Below are 20515 nucleotides of genomic sequence, written 5' to 3'. Positions count from 1 at the left end.
ATGTCACTGCATTGTCTGAGGCAGGGCATGAGGACTTTGGCCTGACTCCGGAGAGGATTTAGCAGGTTTGGCTAAACATGGCACCGTAAAACTGGTAATACAAGTCAGCGTGGCTGGATTCAACATGGGGCAGCCAAAAGTGCCAGTGGAAAAATACTCCCGACTCTACTGTTGTTAATAAAGTAATATGAGTCTAGCCAACTTTAGCTAACTTTACCCATCATAGGCAACTGGGTAACCAGAGCAAGACAGTGGGTATCAATTTAAAATGTGATACATATAAAAAAAAAATATATATATATATATATATATATATATATATATATATATATATATATATATATATATATATATATATATATATATATATATATATATGTCTTAGCCTTCATTTGTAAAATGACTGAAGTTACTTTGCTTTGTGTACATATGAAACTGATTAGTGATGAATTAAAGGAAAAACTAACGAAGCATGCCTTTGCCTTCGTTGTTGTTTTAAATTTAGTGCAGATTTGAACTTGGCTTCCTGAAAACTGTCAAAAGAAACCCACTACTGTTCTGCAAATGTTAGGAGTTGGTCCGTCAAGATTAACAGATGGTGCAGAAGTTGGTGCAAAGATATGATGGAACTGAAATGGCACCAGACAAATCTCAAATTAATGAAAAATATGTAAAAAAAACTTGATGGAAATATGATTTATAAATGTTTCATTTATTAACGGAGAATATCTGGCAGCTATTTTTCATCATTTCAGTGCAGCAGAAACTTCAGTTAATGTGTAAGTCACATGCTTCACAGGCTTAATGTCTTATTTGTCAAGCCTGTTTCCATTGCTCCTTGTCATATTCTGTACACTAGATTGGCTTGTTATAGTTCTCTTTGACAGTATGAACTGAGTTGAGGATAACGTTAGCATGTCTGTAATCATCCCCTCTGTAGATGACATCACCACAGAGCACTTTCAACCAAATCAAATTAAAAGGAAAACTGCAGCTGATAAGAGTTAACCACAGCAACCACCGTCGGCTGCAGTGGTTCTCCTTTTGTCGACCAGAAAATCATCAGTCTGATATCGAACCGCATTAAAAAGAATAAGTGACCTTGCTGTGTGACCTCTCTGAAATTTTTCGCCATTTCTTTTCTTTTTTTTTTTTCATACTAAATAGTCATCCGGGCTCTGGCAACCATCTGAAAAAGAAAGAAAAAAAAAAAAATCAATAGCGCCTCTCTCTTAATCAAGAGTGCTCCGAGCTTATGGCAGAACGCCATGAGGGAAAAGCAGCAATTGACTTTGGGTTTCTGACGGGGAAGGTGAAGCTGGGAACTGAGGAGGTAAACAGTCGTCCTGTTTGGGTTCAATTGGTGCATCAGAGACAAAAAAACAACCAATGGTGCTGATAGAGAAAAATTCATTTCCTATTGTTGACACACCAGCGCCAACAGCTTATGGGCCATGGACATTTTTATTCATTTGGTGTTACATAATCCTCCCCTCCCCCTTATCTGACAAGCGATTAGTCTGTGAGGAGTTGTTTAACCAGGACAGATGGCATTTTAACTGCAGTACCTGACTGCCAGGAACAAATGAGAAAGTGCTGGTTAGTGGTTGTCAAGCTATTGTTACTTTGCAGATATATGGTTTCTCTATACAGGATCAAATCTACATTAGATATCTGATCATTTTCACTTCTTACATCTTTTAAATGGTGAGTTGACACACAAAACTGTAACCTTTGTTCTTTAGATTTCAGCCTTCTTTTATCAAGTACTGTTTTCATCAAGGTCCTGCCTGACACACTGTATGTGCCGGTGTGTCTAATGCTCTGTAATTGTCATCATCGCACCCTGTAATTTACTCATTCTAGCTCTTTCATGCACATTTACCTTTAAAGGTCTGTGGGAAAATCAATTTCTATCTTCATCCGTGATGACTGAAGAAAGAAATATTTACCACAGGCAGCTTGATTTCCCCAGTCTTTGCACTTGGACAGATTAATCTACCAGAGAAAAATGAGCTGTTAAAAACGAATGTGTACAATATTTTCTAAGCTGGAAAACTACCTGGACCAACAGTGATTACACAGAAAACGGAATATGTAACTTAAATTGTGAATTGTAGTTTCTAGATGTGGCTCAGGGGGTAAAGCTGAAGTAGGATCAGTGTTGAAAGATGCTTTTTATATTGATAATGGAAAAAAAAAATGTTGAAAGGTGTTGCTTGTGGTTACAAACCACCTGATATTTATTAATACATTTATAAAATGTCAAAATTTTGCCAAAATCATCAACAAAATGTGAAGAAATTACACGTTCTGCTTAAGTTAGCATGCTTACCAGCTAGCCCCAGGCTTGAAAACCATTTTCTCTCAACTCTTAAAAGCTCTTGCACTACTAGGGTATACAACAACAGTCCCCCATTAGTCTGTCTAGCTGTATGGCTAACTCAGCAAACAAACTAACAGTAGCTACATGGATGTACAAAAAGAATACACTCAACTGCATTTAGCAGTTACTCTGGTCATATGCTGACCCTATTTGTTGGGAGTATGAATTCAACAGTGAATTCTTACATATCGCTCCTTTAAAGAGCATTTTAGCATCTTTCAGCTGATTGTTTTAGTTTTACAGTGCAGGGCTACACTGTTTTGGCCCAGCCTCACCTCTCTTATCAAACAGCAGATAGCTGCTTTCAATGAAAAGGCTCAGATAAACTCGCTGAACACAACCAAGCCTAGCACCAAAAAAACAAACAACTGCCTGGTGAATATAGTGAGCACTTGAGCCTGGTGAACGGCCACATAAGTTGATGAAAACCAAATAAGAGCTAAAAAGCATATCTGCCAACACTCCAGATACTGTGTGAGTCTACATATTTTACCCCGCTGTGCTTCTGATTGCTAATTTCTACCATTAATCTCCCAATGTCTCGCTGTACTCGCTCAAGCCTTTGCTCAGTTTGAAGCAGAAAAGAAAAATAATATGCTTTCAAATTTCTCTCAACTTGGTGCAAGACCTTCTTCTTTATCAACATTAGTGAGTGTGTGACTTGTTCGTCCTCTCTGCAGACTGTAGCCCTGCATCATTTCATCCCGATTCTTTTTGAAGGTCTACCTGACAACGAAAGCCTCTGAGTCTCTCTCTCAGTGTTTGCACCTGAAAATTTGTTTCTTTTGTGATGTCAATTTTAGATGATGACTTCTGATCACTTTTTGTACATTTTGTTTGCAATACTTATGTGTTCCCCTGTTAGCTATGAATGTATAATGGAAAGTAATTTCACTTTCACACCCTTGTGTTTATTTTATCAGTCTGTGGTCTAGGGTTGGAAGGCTTGGTAACAACGCTATAATATGTGTTGTTTTAGCATTTCCACCCAGGTGGCCAAAACATCCATATTTCTGTCAAGACATCAAGTCAGTTTCGAGCCATGCCTGCGGCAACAAAACAGGATATTTTTGACCAGCCTTTGCTACAATTTAGAGCCAAAAAACAGGTATTTTTAACAGGACGTCAGGACACTTTGCAGCCATACTGTAGGTGAACAAAACTATGATCTTTTGCTAATCATTGTGGCTAAACCTAACCACACACAGCACTGTCATGATATAAAACTAATAACTGAACTTAAAGAAATTGAAGAAGTGCAACATCAGTAAAGGTTTAAACATATTTCTGGTTTGCAGAAACCTACGTTGCCAACATTTATTCTGGCCCCACACGAGTCAGAGCTCTGGAGCACCAGGACAGTGCTGCTTTACCAGGCGGGTAATCTAGCTTTGTATCATGGGACTTTGGGCCAAGTGGGTTTTTAGATTCGCATAATATTTAGTGGAGGGTTTCCACTGAAAAATATAGTCACAGTGTTGCCTTAACATTTCTATTTAAACTACAATTACAATTTGAGGTTGGGAACTCAGCAGATCAGAAATCAACATATTATCTATAGGTAGCTGAAGTCTTGTGTAAAAAACAAAACAAAACAAAAAAAACGTGTATTGTTGTATGGATGTGAATGGAGAGAGACAAGGGATTTTTCTATCCCGCTTGAATTGTGCCATCACCAACACTTGTGTTTTGCTCATTTTAAAGATGATTATTCACGTCACCGTTCGTCATAATGAAAGCAAAACATCTCGTTTCGTGTTAAACCGCTCAGTGAACGTCCCCAACACGAACATGGCTGCCAGTGAAGATCACAATAAACCTGCACATAAAATTTTGCGGGCTGCTAATATGCAGGAGCAGCTCTGCAAGGTTTAGGTTAGGGGTTTTGGTGAGCATTCAACCAGAAGGCCAGGCTGTTTAGTCTTTATAATGACGTATTTTCACAGTCTGATACTTCATTAGTTTGATGACATTGACCTGGAAAATTAACTTTCAAATCGACAGACATCAAGTGATTGTGATTCATGACGCAATTCAAACAGGAATCGAAACATGATTCATGGTTCCCGTGGGGCAAACCGGACCGGGGCGCAATTGGTCACCTGTCAACAAAAAAAAAAAAATAATAATTAAAGAAAGAACTGTCAGCTGTTATTCAGTGGTTCATCAACTTCACTGAGTTCTATTATTAATTGTGATACCTGAGTGCACAAAGATGGCATGGTCACAAAAGTTTTTTTTTCCTTCCACCAATCATCTGTGGTCATCCTTGTCACGTGATACAACTTTTTTTTTTTTTTTTTTTTTTTGCAATATCATTAACTCATCCTTTGTGTCTGATGTTCCGACGGCTCGGTTCACTTATGCTTCTTTTGGCAGAGGGGCGGGCTGTGACGTCAGCTCGGCCGCTGGACGGACGCACACGCTGTAGCGCAGCAGCAGCAGCAGAGGACACACGCTGCCTGGGTGCTGCTGCCTGCTGGCTATTAATATTCCCCTTATGAAGCTGCCCACAGCCCGTACTGTATGCACTGTCTGCACATCGGGGGGAGGATAAACACAAAGCCAGATTCCGCGACAGACGCTGCCGCACTTTCCCAAATTGAAATCCCCGTCAGGAGAGAGAGAGAGAAAAGGAGAGAGAGAGAGACAGAGAGAGAGAGAGAGAGAGAGAGAGAGAGAGAGAGACATAGGGAGGGAACTGAGAGAGAGAGAGCGAGAGAGAGGGAGGGAGAGGGGGGGGGGACTGCAGAACATACAGGGTCTGGATGAATAACCATGGCAACAGCAGCAGCAGCAGGAGAAGCGCTGGTATAAACATTGCGATCCACTCCGCGAAGCTCCGGAACCGAAACCCCCTCTGCGGATATCACTCTTCATCACTGCTAAGGTGAGGCTGTTTTATTCTGCATGTGACCCGCTCCCGCCGCTTCGTCTGGGATGCCTGTTGTCTCTGCATGTGTGTGGAGCTACGAAGCCCGTTGTTGTACATCACAGCAGAGGAAGCTGCTGCTGCTGCTGTAGGCTGCAGGTTATACAGAGCGGTGTCAGGCTGAGTGAGGGTGGGTGGGGGGGATATTAACAGGACACATAGAGCCTTATGATGAATTTAACTCAATGTATACATCAGGTGTTCTGCTTCTATGTAGAGGCTATGGGGGTTTTTGTCTGACCTATTGTATGTGTGGTCACTTGCATGTGTCCTAGACTTGAGGGCACTCCACACTGATAAGTTAATGAAGCAAAAACAAACAAAAAAAAGCATTTTGCAGCACTTCAAAATAAAGGCATTCATGAAATACATCCAAACGCTGTGATCATAAGAATAAGTCTAAATGAAACACAGTGTAATTAAACCCAGGCTGACTAACTAAGCTGTGCAGCTCTGTGTCTCAATGGGTGTTTTGTCGAGGCTGCTCCACGGCACACTGCGTGCCGCTCATCATCAGCTTTCCGCGGCTGCTGCGGTCTGAAATGGTCCTGTCTGGAATGGACAGTGCAGAACTCCCCACTTCGGAAAAATGAAACAATGCAGAGTTGTCACAGCCTCACCGCACGAAGATAAGGACAAGAAGTAAACAATGGCGCAAGGTTAAAACAGATTACAGTTCACAAGGCTGCTCCTACTGTACTGCACCACGAGCCCGGGCCCTCATGTGACCGATGTAAACACTTTACATTTGTGCAGAAAGCCACGAGACGGTTTCATCTCAAAGCAGTCAGTTTGTGCTAAAGTAATTCAATCCATTGTCCTATCTTCATACTTTGTATGAATCATATTTACTCAGACATTTGTGTTTGGGGCACACACACACACACATGCACACACAGTGGTCCTCATATAGAAAACAAATTAATCGTGAATCAGCGCTGCAAATACAAATCTAATCCATTTCTGATCTTGAGGGCAGACTCCATGCTCTCACAGCTCTCCAAACTCTACAAAAGACTCCTGATGTGGTGAATAGGATTTTCCTGCTGATAAATGTAATGCCCCCCCCTTTTCCGTTTTCCTTTTCCTTTTTTCTTTTTAATGCAGAAAAGCTCTTTGATCCTGAGAGAATCTCATTTGGAGATAGCAAAGATGCCGGTCACATCCTCTCAAAGTCGCACTCCGACTCATTTAACTCGATAACTCAGGCCGCTCGATGCCTCCTCTCCTTTTTTTTTTTTTTTTTTGCTTGCCTTCGCAGGGATTTGGCATAGTAATTTTGACAACAAAGAGCCTAATACAGCATGGTGGAAGGTTTTAGCAAATGCGAGAGAGTAGGGCATCACATGAGAGCCGGCTCAAAGGACACTCACATATCCAGTGTGCAGATTCCTTTTCCTTAAAATCAGGAATGAGGGGAAAAAGGAATGCTCTCAAAGTAACTTTGATTTGACACATCTTAAAATGTTAAATCTTAAAATACTTCAGTTGTCCTTTAATATCCTTGCTTGAAGGAGGTGCCATAATTCATAATTCATAGGGCCTTTGTAACAGATCACTGTATTTGATAACAGTCATTTTTTTTTCTGTTATTGTGTTCTGCAGAGGGAGTTGGACGTTAATGAATGGAATAAAGCCCCAGATTAATTTCCGGCTCTTTGAGCTGTGCACACATGCAGCAGCTCCCAGTCGTGGCACGCAACGTCTCCGTGTGTCACAATGACACCTACGTAGCCTGCAAAATCAGCTCATCCCACATTCAGTCGCTGTGAACACGTCGCCCCCCTTCATCTTTTACCCAAATTGTGATTCAACATGTCAGCCAGCATTCCCAACTGAGCTGACACCAACGGGAGCAGCCGGAAGGGGAGAAGTGCCGGCTGAAAGGGCAGCCAGGAGTTTGAGATTTTTTTCCTTTAAAGTGGAGCTGCAAACTCTAGACCTCCAAGAAAGCAAGCGTGTGTGTGTGTGTGTGTGTGTGTGGCTTGCATTAAATAGTAATAAGACAGCAGATGGCTGTTTTGTACTGATTAGTGTTTAATGATTTGCAGCAAGTAGAAAATCAGGAAGAGATAGTTTGTAGAAGTGCACAAGCAGCAAATGATGAGCATTAGCTCGTCCACAGGTTGCAGGACTGCAGCTTTTGTGCAGCTATCAGAGGACAGCGCGCATCGCACAGGGATTTGTAACAAACAAAAGGTGAACGGGGCTCCAGAGATCTCTGGTTACGTAAGCTAGCTGGTGCTATAGGAAAATCTGAAACGCGATTTTGGTTGAAACGTTCGATGCTGTGAAAATGCTAACAACAGCCACAGGTTTGGCATGTCGTCTGATTTTTTTTTAAGCTGCGATATGTAACAACAAAACAAAACTCAAAAATGAACTTGGGTTATCAACAGTTTACATCGAGTCAAGACATGTATGTATTATGTTGCAGAGATAGTTACTAAAGTTTGCCTGTCCTGTCTGGTAACAGCCCTCTTAGCTTCCAGTCCTGGCCACAAGCTGCACGGCTAACTGTGCCGACAAGCTAACAGCAACTACAGGTAGCAGCAGCTAGCAGTTACTCTGGTGATATGTTGCCCCTTATTTGTACAAAGTTATTACCATGACAGCCAGACAAGGTTTTAGCAAGATCACTAAAATTATCATAGATTAGCAATAGCGCTGATATTAGCAGAGACAGTGCTGGCTGCCTCTCAAAAGGAGGTTCTTCTGTATCGCGTTTATTCATGGACACTGTTACCTTTACTGTACATTTACCGCCACTAAACGTCTCAGCTAAACTTTACGTTCTGCTCCGGTCGCTAACACCGCTCTGCTATCTCTCCCTCTCTTTTGCTTAACCACTCACTATGACCCACTGTCCTGTTTTGGAAAGGATGCTGCTATAATAACCCCTATCGGAGGATGACGCATGACTCCCAGATTCGACCATAGCCATTATTCATTATTCCTCATTAGCAATGCTATAAATGTAGTGACTCTGAGCTCAAAATTAAGTTTTTTGTCAGAAAGTATTTGGCAAACAGTGTGGTTCATCAAGATTGCCAGGAAAGGACTGAGCACATTATGAAATTATTCAAAGTTCTAAAAATATCAAAGTATACTGGAGAGGAGCTTTAAAGTTGCAATCCTCAGTCCCAGTTGACTTGGTATCTTCTAATGCGGTTTAATACATATCTGTGCAGAGTGCAGCCAAAAGTCATTAAGTCAAGTTGTAGGCAATTGTAGGTAGGTCATCTGAATCCAGGGCAGGAATGGCGGACCCTGCCACTAACAAAGAAATCCACTATATAGAGATTAAAGATTATAGATGTATTACAGAACGTAAATACAATGAACTTCTTTTGCTGAAAAATACATATAACCATAACCACCACAGCCACAGATAATATCAGAAATGGGGTTTCTTTTTATGAAATTCTAAAAAATCACAACTCTAAAAAGAACATTTTCGAATAACTTGTTATTATTTGCAGTCTATTTCAGTTTTCTGCCAGATTTATTTAAACAGAGCAATGCAGAAGTCCTGTAAAAATAACTAACTCAGTGCTAACTCAGAGCTCTGCTTCTATCTTCCATTCTTTCCAGGACTGTCCTTATTTCCCAGCATGAAGGTCTGAATTCCGCTTCAAAGCCACGTGAAATCCTGCTGGGGAAGTACTGGATCCTGGTTGAAATAGTCTAATAATAGATCTGCTGGAATCGGTCTGGAAAAAAAAAAAAAAAATGTATCTGTGACATGCTGGAATGAGGATGAGCCTGCTAATATTCCTCATTTTTCTTTCTCTGTCAACAATTCTAATGAAAAGACCAAAACAAACATTGAATTCGTCTCTCTTAACAAGTATTGCCGGAGTAGCCCGGGGCTTCCTAAACGAGCCGAGACATTCGGGATTTGTTTTTAAAATAAAAATATTAGGCTACTGTACATCTTCAGTAGACTTAGCCAGCGGCTAAATGCCACAGACGGGCCTTGGAAAGAAAATACAGAGACGGTGCGCTGTTGGTTTGGTCATTTCATGGGATTTGTTGACAATACAAGCATAATAGTAACCCCATGTTGCCATTTGAAAGCATCTTCTTATGCTGCAGTTGATGAGCTGTCTCATCATCATCATCATCATCATCGTTGTCATTGTCATCAAAGGGGACACAGTGTATCCTTCTTAGACAAATGACAGCTGTATGCCTTTGAAGCTGCCGGGTGGGTGTTTTGGTCGTTGCCTCGCTGATTTGATTTACTTATTGATGAATTATCAGCTGCAGAGCGTGAGAGTGTGTGTGTGTGTGTGTGTGTGTGTGTGTGGCGTCTGCATGCACTCACCAAGTACCGATTGTTTCGGTGCAAAAGAAAAAGCATATTAAGCCCCAAGTCGATGGACTGTTAGCATCCATTTAATCAGGTACACTGTGTTCTCCAGACTGCCTACCTGACACATTGCTGGAGAAGCAGGCAGCTCCGTGTTTGATTCTCTGAGACCGGCAAGATGACAGATAACCAGGACGGAGGCTTGAATTAGGGAGGCAATGAAGCAGACTCAGCCGGCTTCATCAACGCCGAAGAAATCACAAACTGCACATGCTTCAGCGTCTCACAGTCACATCAAGCGACCTATAATTGGCTCGCGACATTATGATGCCGGCCATCGTCTGTGGTCACTCTGACACACACGGGGTCTCACTCTCATGTGGCGAGCGTGTCAATGTGACATGACACGCAGAGTCAGCATGTATTTCTATGGGCTATTTGCAGCAGTAGGGTGATGTTCTACATTAGAGACGGCTCCTCAGGATCGTTTGCTGCACTGCCTGCCTTTGTGTTCGTATGCTGGAACATGGACACGGTCACCTTTTTATTCACTTCTAGAGGTTGATGCTGTGGATAAGATTTACTGGCCCTTCTTTCTATACACTTGGCAGGATTCTTGTGATACATTGTATCGCCATAAGTGAGGTGGACTAGAGTTTCTCTGCCAACTTGAAAGACACATTAGACTCACTGTGTTTGCACTAATGAAATTTCCCGTGTTGGGAAAGGACACTGGAATACATTTTGTTGCTGACAGGAAGTGCCAAATTAAAAACAGACTCTTGGCATGATCAGGGAAACTTTTAGATGCAAGGACACACATTCTGAAAGTTATGAATTTTAGCATTTTAGACACAGACAACTTACCTTCCCATGAATAGTAGTACTGATATTTATCATTTAAAGAGTTTCAAGGATGGTGCTCTTAGCTTTTCCAAAAACAAAAACCCAATTCTAACATAGGCTATGTCGAATAGTTAGCTTACTACTTAGGAGATGCTAAACATTTCTTCCATGTCATGGGGCTCAATCGTTTTCTCCTTCTCTAGCGCTTACTTGTTGGAATTCTGTTGGTGTCGCTGTCACAAACACAAGTTAGCGACATGGCTACCGCTAGCAGTCCAGCTACTGCGCAAAGCAAAAAACACTGACCTACAGTAGAAACCCTGTCTCAGTGGTATGAAAAGGCAGGGTAGAACACCTGATTGTATGAAAAAGTACAAAAAGAATGCCAATTTTGAACGTCTTGAGTCCCGCTGGTTAGGGGAAACACACATGAAGAGGGGAAAAGTCTTTAACACAACACAGTTGCATAAAAGCCCATCCATTCACTGTTGTTTTACTTTGGTTTCAATTGTTCTCCCTCTTTACCTTCTTTGCCTCCTCCATCAATGGAGTTGCAGTTGAGAGTTTCCACTTATTCCAGTTGTTCCACTGTTACCAAGAGATAGTGACCGGGGAAAACAGTGCCTCTTCCTGATTTTTTTGTCTTTGTGCCAACCTAGACAACTAACCTGTACATGGATGGTGTCATTTTTCTACAGCCATTACATGATAAATGCGAATGATAAATAGGAGCAAAAAAATTGCCTATTACCCATTTAAAAAAGGGCTGTTCACTGTAGTACACCTACTGTTTACGATATCCTTGGAGGCCATTTCTGGATCTTTTCTGGAGCGTCTCTCATGTTCTTAATTTTGAGGAAGATTACTCTCCAGCAATTTAAGCAACATTTTCAAGATACCTATTTCTCATAACTACTGTAGCTTTAAATTGCAATACAAGGACACTGCTGTCTCCACTTCTGCCAGTGGAAGCAGAGCTGGGGAGGATGCTAATGTTTGCAGAGAACATGTAGCTTTAGTCTCAGTTATTTTGAGCATATGCTGCCAAAAAACACAGGATTCTCCTTATTACATTAAGTCAGCTGAAAACATTAACTGACTAAACATGAGTGAAACTATCAACAGAATGTGAGGAAATACCAGTTTTGACATCATGACATCGAGCTGAAGGTAAGAATGCTAATCAGCTAGCCATAACCCTCGGTCCAAATCTCCTAGCGCAGGGACCAGAGCTTACCAGCTCAGTTAGCGGCTACTCTAGTGATATGCTGCTGCCTATTTGGTATGAGTATACATTTCACAAGATGACAGTTCTTACATACTTAAACCTTTAAATGACGATTCTGACATCTTTCTAGTGCCGTGCTAAAACTAGCAAAAGTAACAAACAGTGCCAGGCTTAGCAAACAGTCAATACATTTACTAAAAGCTTAAAGCTGTCAGTTTTTGTAGGCCTCGGTGCGAAGATGGAAGAATCCACAGGTTATCTGCAAGCTGGTGTTAGCTGTAATTAGCAGGAACTTTTGCATTTTAGTAGCAGCGAATTAACTTCTCACAGTACCCCAGGGTCTAAGCTCTGGTGTAATAAAACCAGTCTGTCTAGATAAATCTTCGCTGCTTAAAGAAAATGGTTGAAACAGTATTATGCTTAAGTCAGCTAAGCTGCTGACTAGTCGTAATGCACGTTAAGTGAAGTTGCACTTCTGAAGGTGTCTCGCAGCGCTGACAATGAATGCATCTCTTTGTGGTGACAGACTTTACGACATTTGATGAGACACGATTGAGGCACATCTGCAAGGATTATATTTCAAAGCCTTCAGTGAGAGTTTATTTGATACACTTCAGCGTAAACTCTGTCAGTGCTCCTTTCACGTTTCAGCTTCCACAGCACTCTCTCTAAACCCTGCACAGTATTATGTCCATGTCGATGTTTTTGCCCCTAATGGCTTCAGACATTTTAGAGTTAAATTAGATGGTTCATGTTTGGAACTACGGAAACACTGAGCTTTAATTGCTTTTTTTTTGCTAATGGAAAACACTCCTCATACGGGTGTGAATTGAGCTTGAGCGAGCCTGGGACATGTTGATCACAGGTTCATTTAGAGGCTCCCATTTTCCATGGTCTGATGGATTTAGGCTTGATGGTGGATTCACTCACATTCATCTCAATGAGCTGAATGGCCTGTATTCCAAACTCTTAGGCCCTTAAAGGGGCATTATGTAGTTTTGGAGGATATTTACAATTTAATGTCATGCCATAAGTGAAAATAATAAGCTGTTCTCAGAGGAAATAAGGTCCCCAGAACACTGTTTGAAGCTATAGGGTTGGCAGGGTCCGCCACATATAAACAAAGTAAAACAGTACGAAATTGAAAATAAAGAGTTTGTTTATTTAAATCTGTTAGTGAAGATCTTTTCTCTTCTGATTACAATGTTGTCACCAAAACAGAATAGTGCACCTTTAATATCATAGTAATTTTAGTCATTGATAAATACAGGAAAACACTGAGCTGAACCTCGAATGTAGAGGGCTACTAAGAACTAAATGTATACATTTTTCAGCTATTTAATTTGTCTTATGTTAAGTATGTCTATGAAACAGGCCTGAGAAAGCACAGGGATACATCCAACCACTACATAAAAACATTAAAAATATAATTAATGATAAAATTATAGTTTGAATGGGCAAAGAAAGGAACACCAGTTTGGCAGGTATTCAGTTTTTAATTAAAGGACAGTATATTAAATTAGCAGTACCATGTAGTAGATAGTAAATCTAATTCTAGTGATTAAACAGGGATAATAACAATGCACCACAAGGCACCACATTTACAGTAACAGGAGCCAAACACAAATGATCCGCAGCATCCCTTACTAAGACGAATATAACAAAGAGAGCAGTTTCCAGCTGCACACATCTGTTTCTGTATAATTATGTCAAATGGTGTTGTTCAGTTTTCCAACATTTCCCTCAACATTGATGGTGAAAACTATTTTCAGACCATCTCCTCCGTCTTGGTCTTCAGTCAGGCCCGTTGTCCACACTGGACTGTATGAGTCATATCACCTGAGAAAACACAAGGCACAAAAATGTGCGCTGTTTTTTGAAATGTCATCATTGTCTCATCCATCACTCTGGATTCTGTATTATTTTTTCCCATTATCTGATATGTCATATTTACTCTGTGTCTTCTCTGTTGGCAGGTGATGAGTGGGATTATATCATGTCTGAAGTACAGGGAACACTGGAGTTTTCTGTAGAGCTGCACAAGTTTCACAATGTGGATCTCTTTCAAAGGGGGTAAGCAATATTTCGCTGTAGAAATCCAATCTCCCGGAGTCACGATGCCTGTTTCTGTTGACTTGCTTCACAACTGGCAATTCAGCAAACCCACATACATACATATAACAACATATTGACATTGATAGCTGAGAAAGAATCCTCACTGTTTTCCCCTTGTCAAAAAGACACTTTAAAGGTGCAGTATGCAAGAATTGGATAACTCTTGAATTCATTCTCCAAGCAGAATATCACCGGAGTAACCACTAACTGCCGCTAAATGTTGCTGCTGTGAGCTTGTTAGCTCAGTTAGCCATGCAGCTATTGGTTAAACTGGGAGGTTGGAGTGGTAGTTTGAAAATGATATCATTAATGTAGTGATTAAAACATGTCATTTTTTTGTCAGTCTGTTGGTAATTTTTGTTAATTTGTTTGTATAACAACATATATGATATTTTAATCTTGCACACTTCACATTCAAAACTGAAATCTGTAAAACAACAAAGTAGTTCAGTTCAATGGATTCAAACTTAAAATAAGTACTCACATTTATGAGAACTCAGAGTGATTTTGTTCCTTGGCTACCGTGACTGAATGCCTTTCCTGTATTCAGCAATTCAGTATTAGCAGAGCAGTAGTAAATCCCAGAACTTCAGATAACGTTCGCCAGCTGTTGCAATGCAAGTTAAAGAAAAATGTGTTCATCCCCCCAACTAATTAAAACAGTGTTAACACGGTACCTGAATGTGCACTGCGATATCAAAATCTAGAAAAAGATGTGTGAATACTAATGAAGATATGACTCATCCTGGAATTCCGAAGATGCAATTAAATTTTATCGGGTAAATTAAAGTGATATAGCCTCCACCTCTTTCCCATCTGCTGGATGAAGATTGTGCCGTGAAACTGACTCACCCCATCTCAAAATGGAAAAAATAAATAAATAAAAAATGTGATGAACAATTTTCATCCGAGCTGGATGCTGTCAGGCATGTTCGAGCAAGTACCCATAATCCCCCTGAATATGTATGTCAGGACATCAAGTGGTCCAATGAAATGGTGGTTTACAGTTCAGCATGGGGTGGAAAGCACCTGTCATCAGATCAACAGATTACCCTGCCCTAAAAGGCAAAACATAGTTGATACATGTTCAGTCAAAATTCAGTTAAGAATAGAATCAGACGTTTTGACATCACAGTGTTGGCTCCAACACTAGTAACAAGCTAGAGCTAGCTGTGAGACTCAAGGTAGACATGCTAGCATGAGCTACTGCTACTCTAGTGGAATCTGCTTTTTTGGCTAACTAACGCCACATGTATCACCCATTATTGTTTCCCCAACCTGACAGTGACAGTGATGTTCCGAGGAAACTCTTGGATAGATAATTAGAATAGATGTTTTTTGTTAGTTAAAGGTGCACATTTTTTTTTTAAATACAAGTCTTACATCAAAAGAATGACTGAAACTATGCCAACTATTTTTGTGGTAAAATAATCAAAATCCCTCCAAAATGGGGCCATAAGAACCTTTAATTTTGCTGAACTGACTTGAGGAGGGTAACTGTATACACAAACCTATACATTACAGTATAACATATAAACGAGACATTTAAATGTAATGGCCTGTACCAAAGAAGAAGTAGAAAAAGAAGAAGAAGAGAGAGTGCAACAAGGACTGTATGAATTAGCAAACATTTAAATGTCGACTCTACAACATGAAAAAGGGCCATGTTTATCCAGTGATGCTTCTGCAGGAAGATTAAACCCCCTCATCTGGTCGGCCACCGGCTCGCTCAAACACCAGCTTTATCAGAATGATTTTCCCTCTCTAACCGGCCTGGGCTAAAGCTTTATCACGGTAATCCCCTCAGTTGAGTGCACTAATATGTTTGTTTTTACCAGTTGCCACGTTGCAGAGAGCAACAGCAATCTTACGTGAAAATGAAAGAAAATCTGGTCCCAATAAATAAACAGTAAAGATGAAGTATTGTTGAACAGGATGAGTTAAGTCACCGGGACCTCTGCATCTCACCACACGCCATGTTATTGCTGGAATCAACACAGATACCAGACTGAGGGACCACACAGCTGCACTCTTCAGTGGGCCCAGTTGTATAATGATTGCATTAAAAATACTGATTAAATCTGCATTCCATCTGTAAAGACTCCAATAAGCATAACACTTTGAGTTTACACTGACAGAGGCCAAGTTAGAGTCTTAAATTGTCACAATTTAGGACCCAGCTGCTTTTTCTTAATGTCGTTTATTGTAGTTTAATTGTGCAAACAAAATATTGTATAAACTACTCATGAGTTCCATTATCCTCCAGCAAACTACTGAATCATTTTCTTTAGCATCTTTACTAGAATAAATAGTTTAGATGTGTGTTTTCTTGCTAATTACAACTTAGAGTTACAGTACATAATAATAATGTACTTTATTGGAAATTAAACACTGAGTACTCAAATCTGTAAGAAAATATCTGCTGCCGAAAGAGCTATGACATTAGTTTCTGACAGTTAAGTGAGTTTGAGTTTACCCTTTTCATCCATAAACATCCCCTTATTTATTTATTGACCTTCAAAACCCTTTCTGGCTCTTCTTTATCAAGCCTCCATCTTTTTACAGCGCTGCTGCTAACACACTGATGTGAAGACAGTGTTCACAGCCATGCTTCGGTCTTTCAGATTGCCAATGTGTCCCCCGAGAGCTGAGATGTGCCTTTACACAAAGCTGCGTTGACTTGAACTGTCAAAGTGACCTTTTTCAAAGACGTGTTCTCCATCGCTGCCTATAGTCTGGAATGTCATGTGATTAATCCACGCTTAAGTCGAGAAGACTAACCTATTCTGTTTTCCAGTTTTTACAGCTATGTGCTGATATTCTGATTTCTTTATTTTAAATCCAAATAATGAAGCCGTAATGACCTAATTTTCCAACTTCCAGCTCCATCAATATATATTCTTCTTACCTTAAATGTTTGAAAGTACTGAAGAATTCAGCACCGGCGCTCATCTGATACCATGTGGAGTATACTTTACAGCCCCTGAATAGAGGTGCATGTCCTCTTCATTATTAATAACCATTTGCCCATCATCCTTTTAATAATTTAGCTACGTTTGTACAATTCATGGCTGATTTTGTTTAACATGAAGTTGTTAACTTCGCAACCATGTCATGAAGAGCACACCTGAAACTCGAAAGCTGCACATGTCAAGATTTTTCCACAAAAGCTGTGCTAACACAGAGCGTTGTGTGTTCCAGCTGGGCATATTGGCACCGCGGTCACAAAAGGTGGTCACAAAAGAATCACTACAGGCGCAAATGTGATCTAGGTCACGTCAACAGTGCACCCAAAGTACCCACAATGCTTCGGTATTCGACTTAAACTCACCTCATGTCATTTTGGCACGAAGGTGTCTTAAAGTTATTTTGGGTTAAGCAGCAATAACATAATGGTTACATCAGATCTTTTTGTTATAGTTTTATTTTACAGTGGTCAACAGGCCAGTAGCTGCCACAGAAATGTCAGTTTTCTTGCTCAGTCCAGGAATCTGGAATACATTTGTGTTCATTTCTCCCCAGTCAGCAGATCTTTCGCTGTCTTGAAACAGCATACACCACTTCAACTGTTTTAGAGGGAAAAAGCATATCTTTAACAAGTGAATCCAACAGGATATAGATTTACATTATACAAGTTTACATTTGTTAACAAAACTAACCCTGTTCTACTTGCATGATGTCTGTCCTGTAATTGCTAATTGCTGTAATAACTGTACGATCTAGATAAAAAATGGATACTAGTTTTAGTTTTACTGAAAACATAAATATACCAATATACCAAATACCTTGATAATACAAGACTTGATTCACCTCAGTATTTTATTTTATTTTATTTGATAGCTTATTTGATATCTATCTATCTATCTATCTAGAGAAACAGAATGGTGGACAGTAGTGTCTATGATTTTTGATGTAACAGTCTACAGATATAACATGTCGATTTATTTAGTGACTCACAGCATGTTTGTATCCTGTCCGTCAGGTTCTACCAGGTACGAGCAGGACTGAAGGTCTCACCTCGAGTGCCCCACAGGTTGATAGTGACAACACAGGACAATACAGGTAAGGAGAGGTGATGTTTACATCCTTGCACACTTCATATACATCACACAGACACACACACACACACACACACACGTCTCACAACACTGTCCTCATCCTCGTTGGCAGATAAGCTCCCAAATTGCTTGACTGACTTTAAGGAAAGAAATGTTAACAGTCACTTCAAACTCTGTCCCACGGACCCCCTGACCACTTTGCTCTATGGACTTGGGCTTGGTAGGCCTGTTCAGTCATCTATCCATGTATTCAGTCATGTACATAAACAATGAGACTAATATGTCAGAGATGATATACTGCAGGGTACTTGAAATGCAGCAGTTTAACTAAATATTAAGCAGATTAAAAAAAAAAAAAAAAAAAAACATGAGCTAGTGTGTTTTCCAAAGGTTGAAATATTGAATGAAACAAAACTTTCTCATTGGAAACAAGAAAAGTGCAATCCTATAGAACATTCAATGCAATAATCAATATTTAGTGTGTATAAAACATCACCTCAAGTTGAAGTCACCCTCAATTTTAGAAAACAAATAAATGCGCTCTATAATGAAGTATATGTACTGTTAAATTTCAATTAAATGTCATAATCGATGACCTAAAAAAAATATATATATAAATTATGTTATAAGGCTGATTCTCATCATGTTTGAACTGATTACATTTCACCCACAGGGGTCTATACCCAAAGGGGGAATGAGTGTGGGAAAATCTCGCTTGACACAGGAGGCTGAATTACACACATTGTGTTGATCGTACTTATCTTTGAAGTCTGTGTGAAAACAGTAATCTTTCAGTGTTTCGTGTTAAAGTACATGGTGGTGCAGGGACGGCTCTTTTTCTGGGCCTTTGCGGGAACTTGTGGGCATAATTTAACACTATCATGTGATGATCATTCTCTACAGCCTTCTCTGGATTGTAGTCGTCTCACAGAGTCATTCCTTCATGTCTCTCTGGCTGCGTTTCTGACATCTGTGGATTCAAAAGAGCTCCAGTTAGAGACATGACTAAGGCTTTTCTTAAAATAAAGCAATCTACAGATGCCAGGAAAACAACCATGTATTTCGGCAGTTGCTTATTGAAGTGTAGTGGATGTACTGCAGACTGCACCAGAATCTGTTATTTTAATTGATGATAGACAGAGAATAAAAATAACCATATGGATTTTTTTTTTTTTTTCAAACAAGTAACTGCGCTCTAAGTGATTCTGTTGCCATTGTCCTGCCATTGTCCCAGCTACGGAGTGCGGCATTGGAGAATGATAGTGGTGTCTGGGAATGTAATGGCTCTACCTTGTCTCAGTGATTTAGGACAGTTGGCTGTCTTTGGGTTAAAGACTGACTCACACTGCGGAAAAGTCTGTTCTCTTCAACGTCTTCCAAAACTCAAACATAATAAGATGATTTCACTTGTTTAGAAGTTAATCAGTTTCAATTTCAGGTTTCTAAAACCCAATTTCATTTTCTTGATAAGTATCCGTCTTCCCTTTCTCTGTTGTGCCTTAAGATATTTGAACTTAAACTGGCTCCGGGAGAAGCATTTTTTCTTTTTGTCTAATAAAAAAAAGGATTTAAGACATAAATTTGACAGATACAAAGGAACAGCTAATCTTAGAATACATAACTTCAAAGAAAACTTCATGAATATGTGACTAACATTTAAGTCGTAAAATATTTGCTGGTAAAACTAAAGTCTTTTCATCAAAAGTTCTTTCAATCAAGATAATGCAGACAGTTAAACATGTAATCAACTAGGTAAACAGGAATGAAAAGAGCACACGGTCATCCCATAGGTGTTTTGCATCCTCTAATTGCCAAATACAGTTACTTGCAGATGGTTCCTATCATAAAGGACTCCTCACGTCTCATCCTCTTTTGTATTCATAGGTTGTGACACAGTGTTACAGAGTCAGCCCAAGCGTTAAAATCTGAATCTCTGGCAATGCAGGAAGCAGTTTCACTGGCAATACTGATTCGCAGTAATAATGGCTATTTTTAGCTTTTCATGACTGGAGAGCTGTGTGTGTGTGTGCGCGTGTGTGCGTGTGTGGATCTAGCTGTCTTTGTGAGGACTCCTGACCGGGCAACCCACTGCTCTTATGAGGACATTTTGGATTATGAAGACATTTAGGTCCTGTCATATTCAGACCACGAATGTCGCTCCAGTGGTAAAGGTAAAAGCTGCCAGGGAGATAACGTGTCAGTTTAAATCTAAAGCAGAGCTAATGTGCGTGTGCACATATGTTTGTGTGTGGTGACAAAGACACGGCTAATTGTGATGGCAGTGCGTGTCAGTCTAACATGTGACAGTGATGCATGTCATGTTGAGTGTTTTCTCCAGGAACACAGCGGTAGGAATATTAGTAGAGAAGAGCGTTTTTCCTATACCTCATTGGTTCATGGGTGGAGAGAAATCCTAAATAGGCAAAAATATAATAGATTTCAAAGGAAATGATAAAAATAGCAGTTCAGTAGTCCTGCTCTGAATAGTCTATTTTTAGGGTGCTAAACCCAGGAGGTGCAGTTTTACATGATGTCAGGTGTGGAAAAGAAGATCGAGCTCAGTCCAGCTGGTGGAGGCTGCAGTAATACAGAGTTTTTTGTGACTGCAATATAGAGAAACAGCTTAATAATATCC

At 40.1% G+C, this 20515-nt stretch overlaps 1 protein-coding gene across 3 annotated transcripts in view; it reads left to right on the top strand.

The window, feature by feature from the left end:
• Positions 1-5137: 5137 nt before the first annotated feature.
• Positions 5138-20515, top strand: part of fam135b (family with sequence similarity 135 member B) — a 50842-nt gene continuing 35464 nt past the window's right edge. Inside the window, exons 1-5 of one of the 3 annotated variants that reach the window (XM_037093794.1) lie at positions 5138-5276; positions 6924-7517; positions 8913-11649; positions 13684-13780; positions 17805-17884. In XM_037093794.1, coding sequence (XP_036949689.1) covers positions 13704-13780; positions 17805-17884 — 157 coding nt within the window. In that variant the 5' untranslated portion in view covers positions 5138-5276; positions 6924-7517; positions 8913-11649; positions 13684-13703. Of the gene's footprint in view, positions 5277-6923; positions 7518-8912; positions 11650-13683; positions 13781-17804; positions 17885-20515 lie in introns of those variants that run through there. The other 2 variants (XM_037093793.1, XM_037093796.1) reach the window with 2 other exon arrangements.

The sequence above is a fragment of the Acanthopagrus latus genome, chromosome 3 (assembly GCF_904848185.1).
Source record: "Acanthopagrus latus isolate v.2019 chromosome 3, fAcaLat1.1, whole genome shotgun sequence".
Taxonomy (NCBI): Eukaryota; Metazoa; Chordata; class Actinopteri; order Spariformes; family Sparidae; genus Acanthopagrus; species Acanthopagrus latus.
Note: the sequence above shows the minus strand (reverse complement) of the source record. Positions and strands in the feature narration are given on the sequence as shown.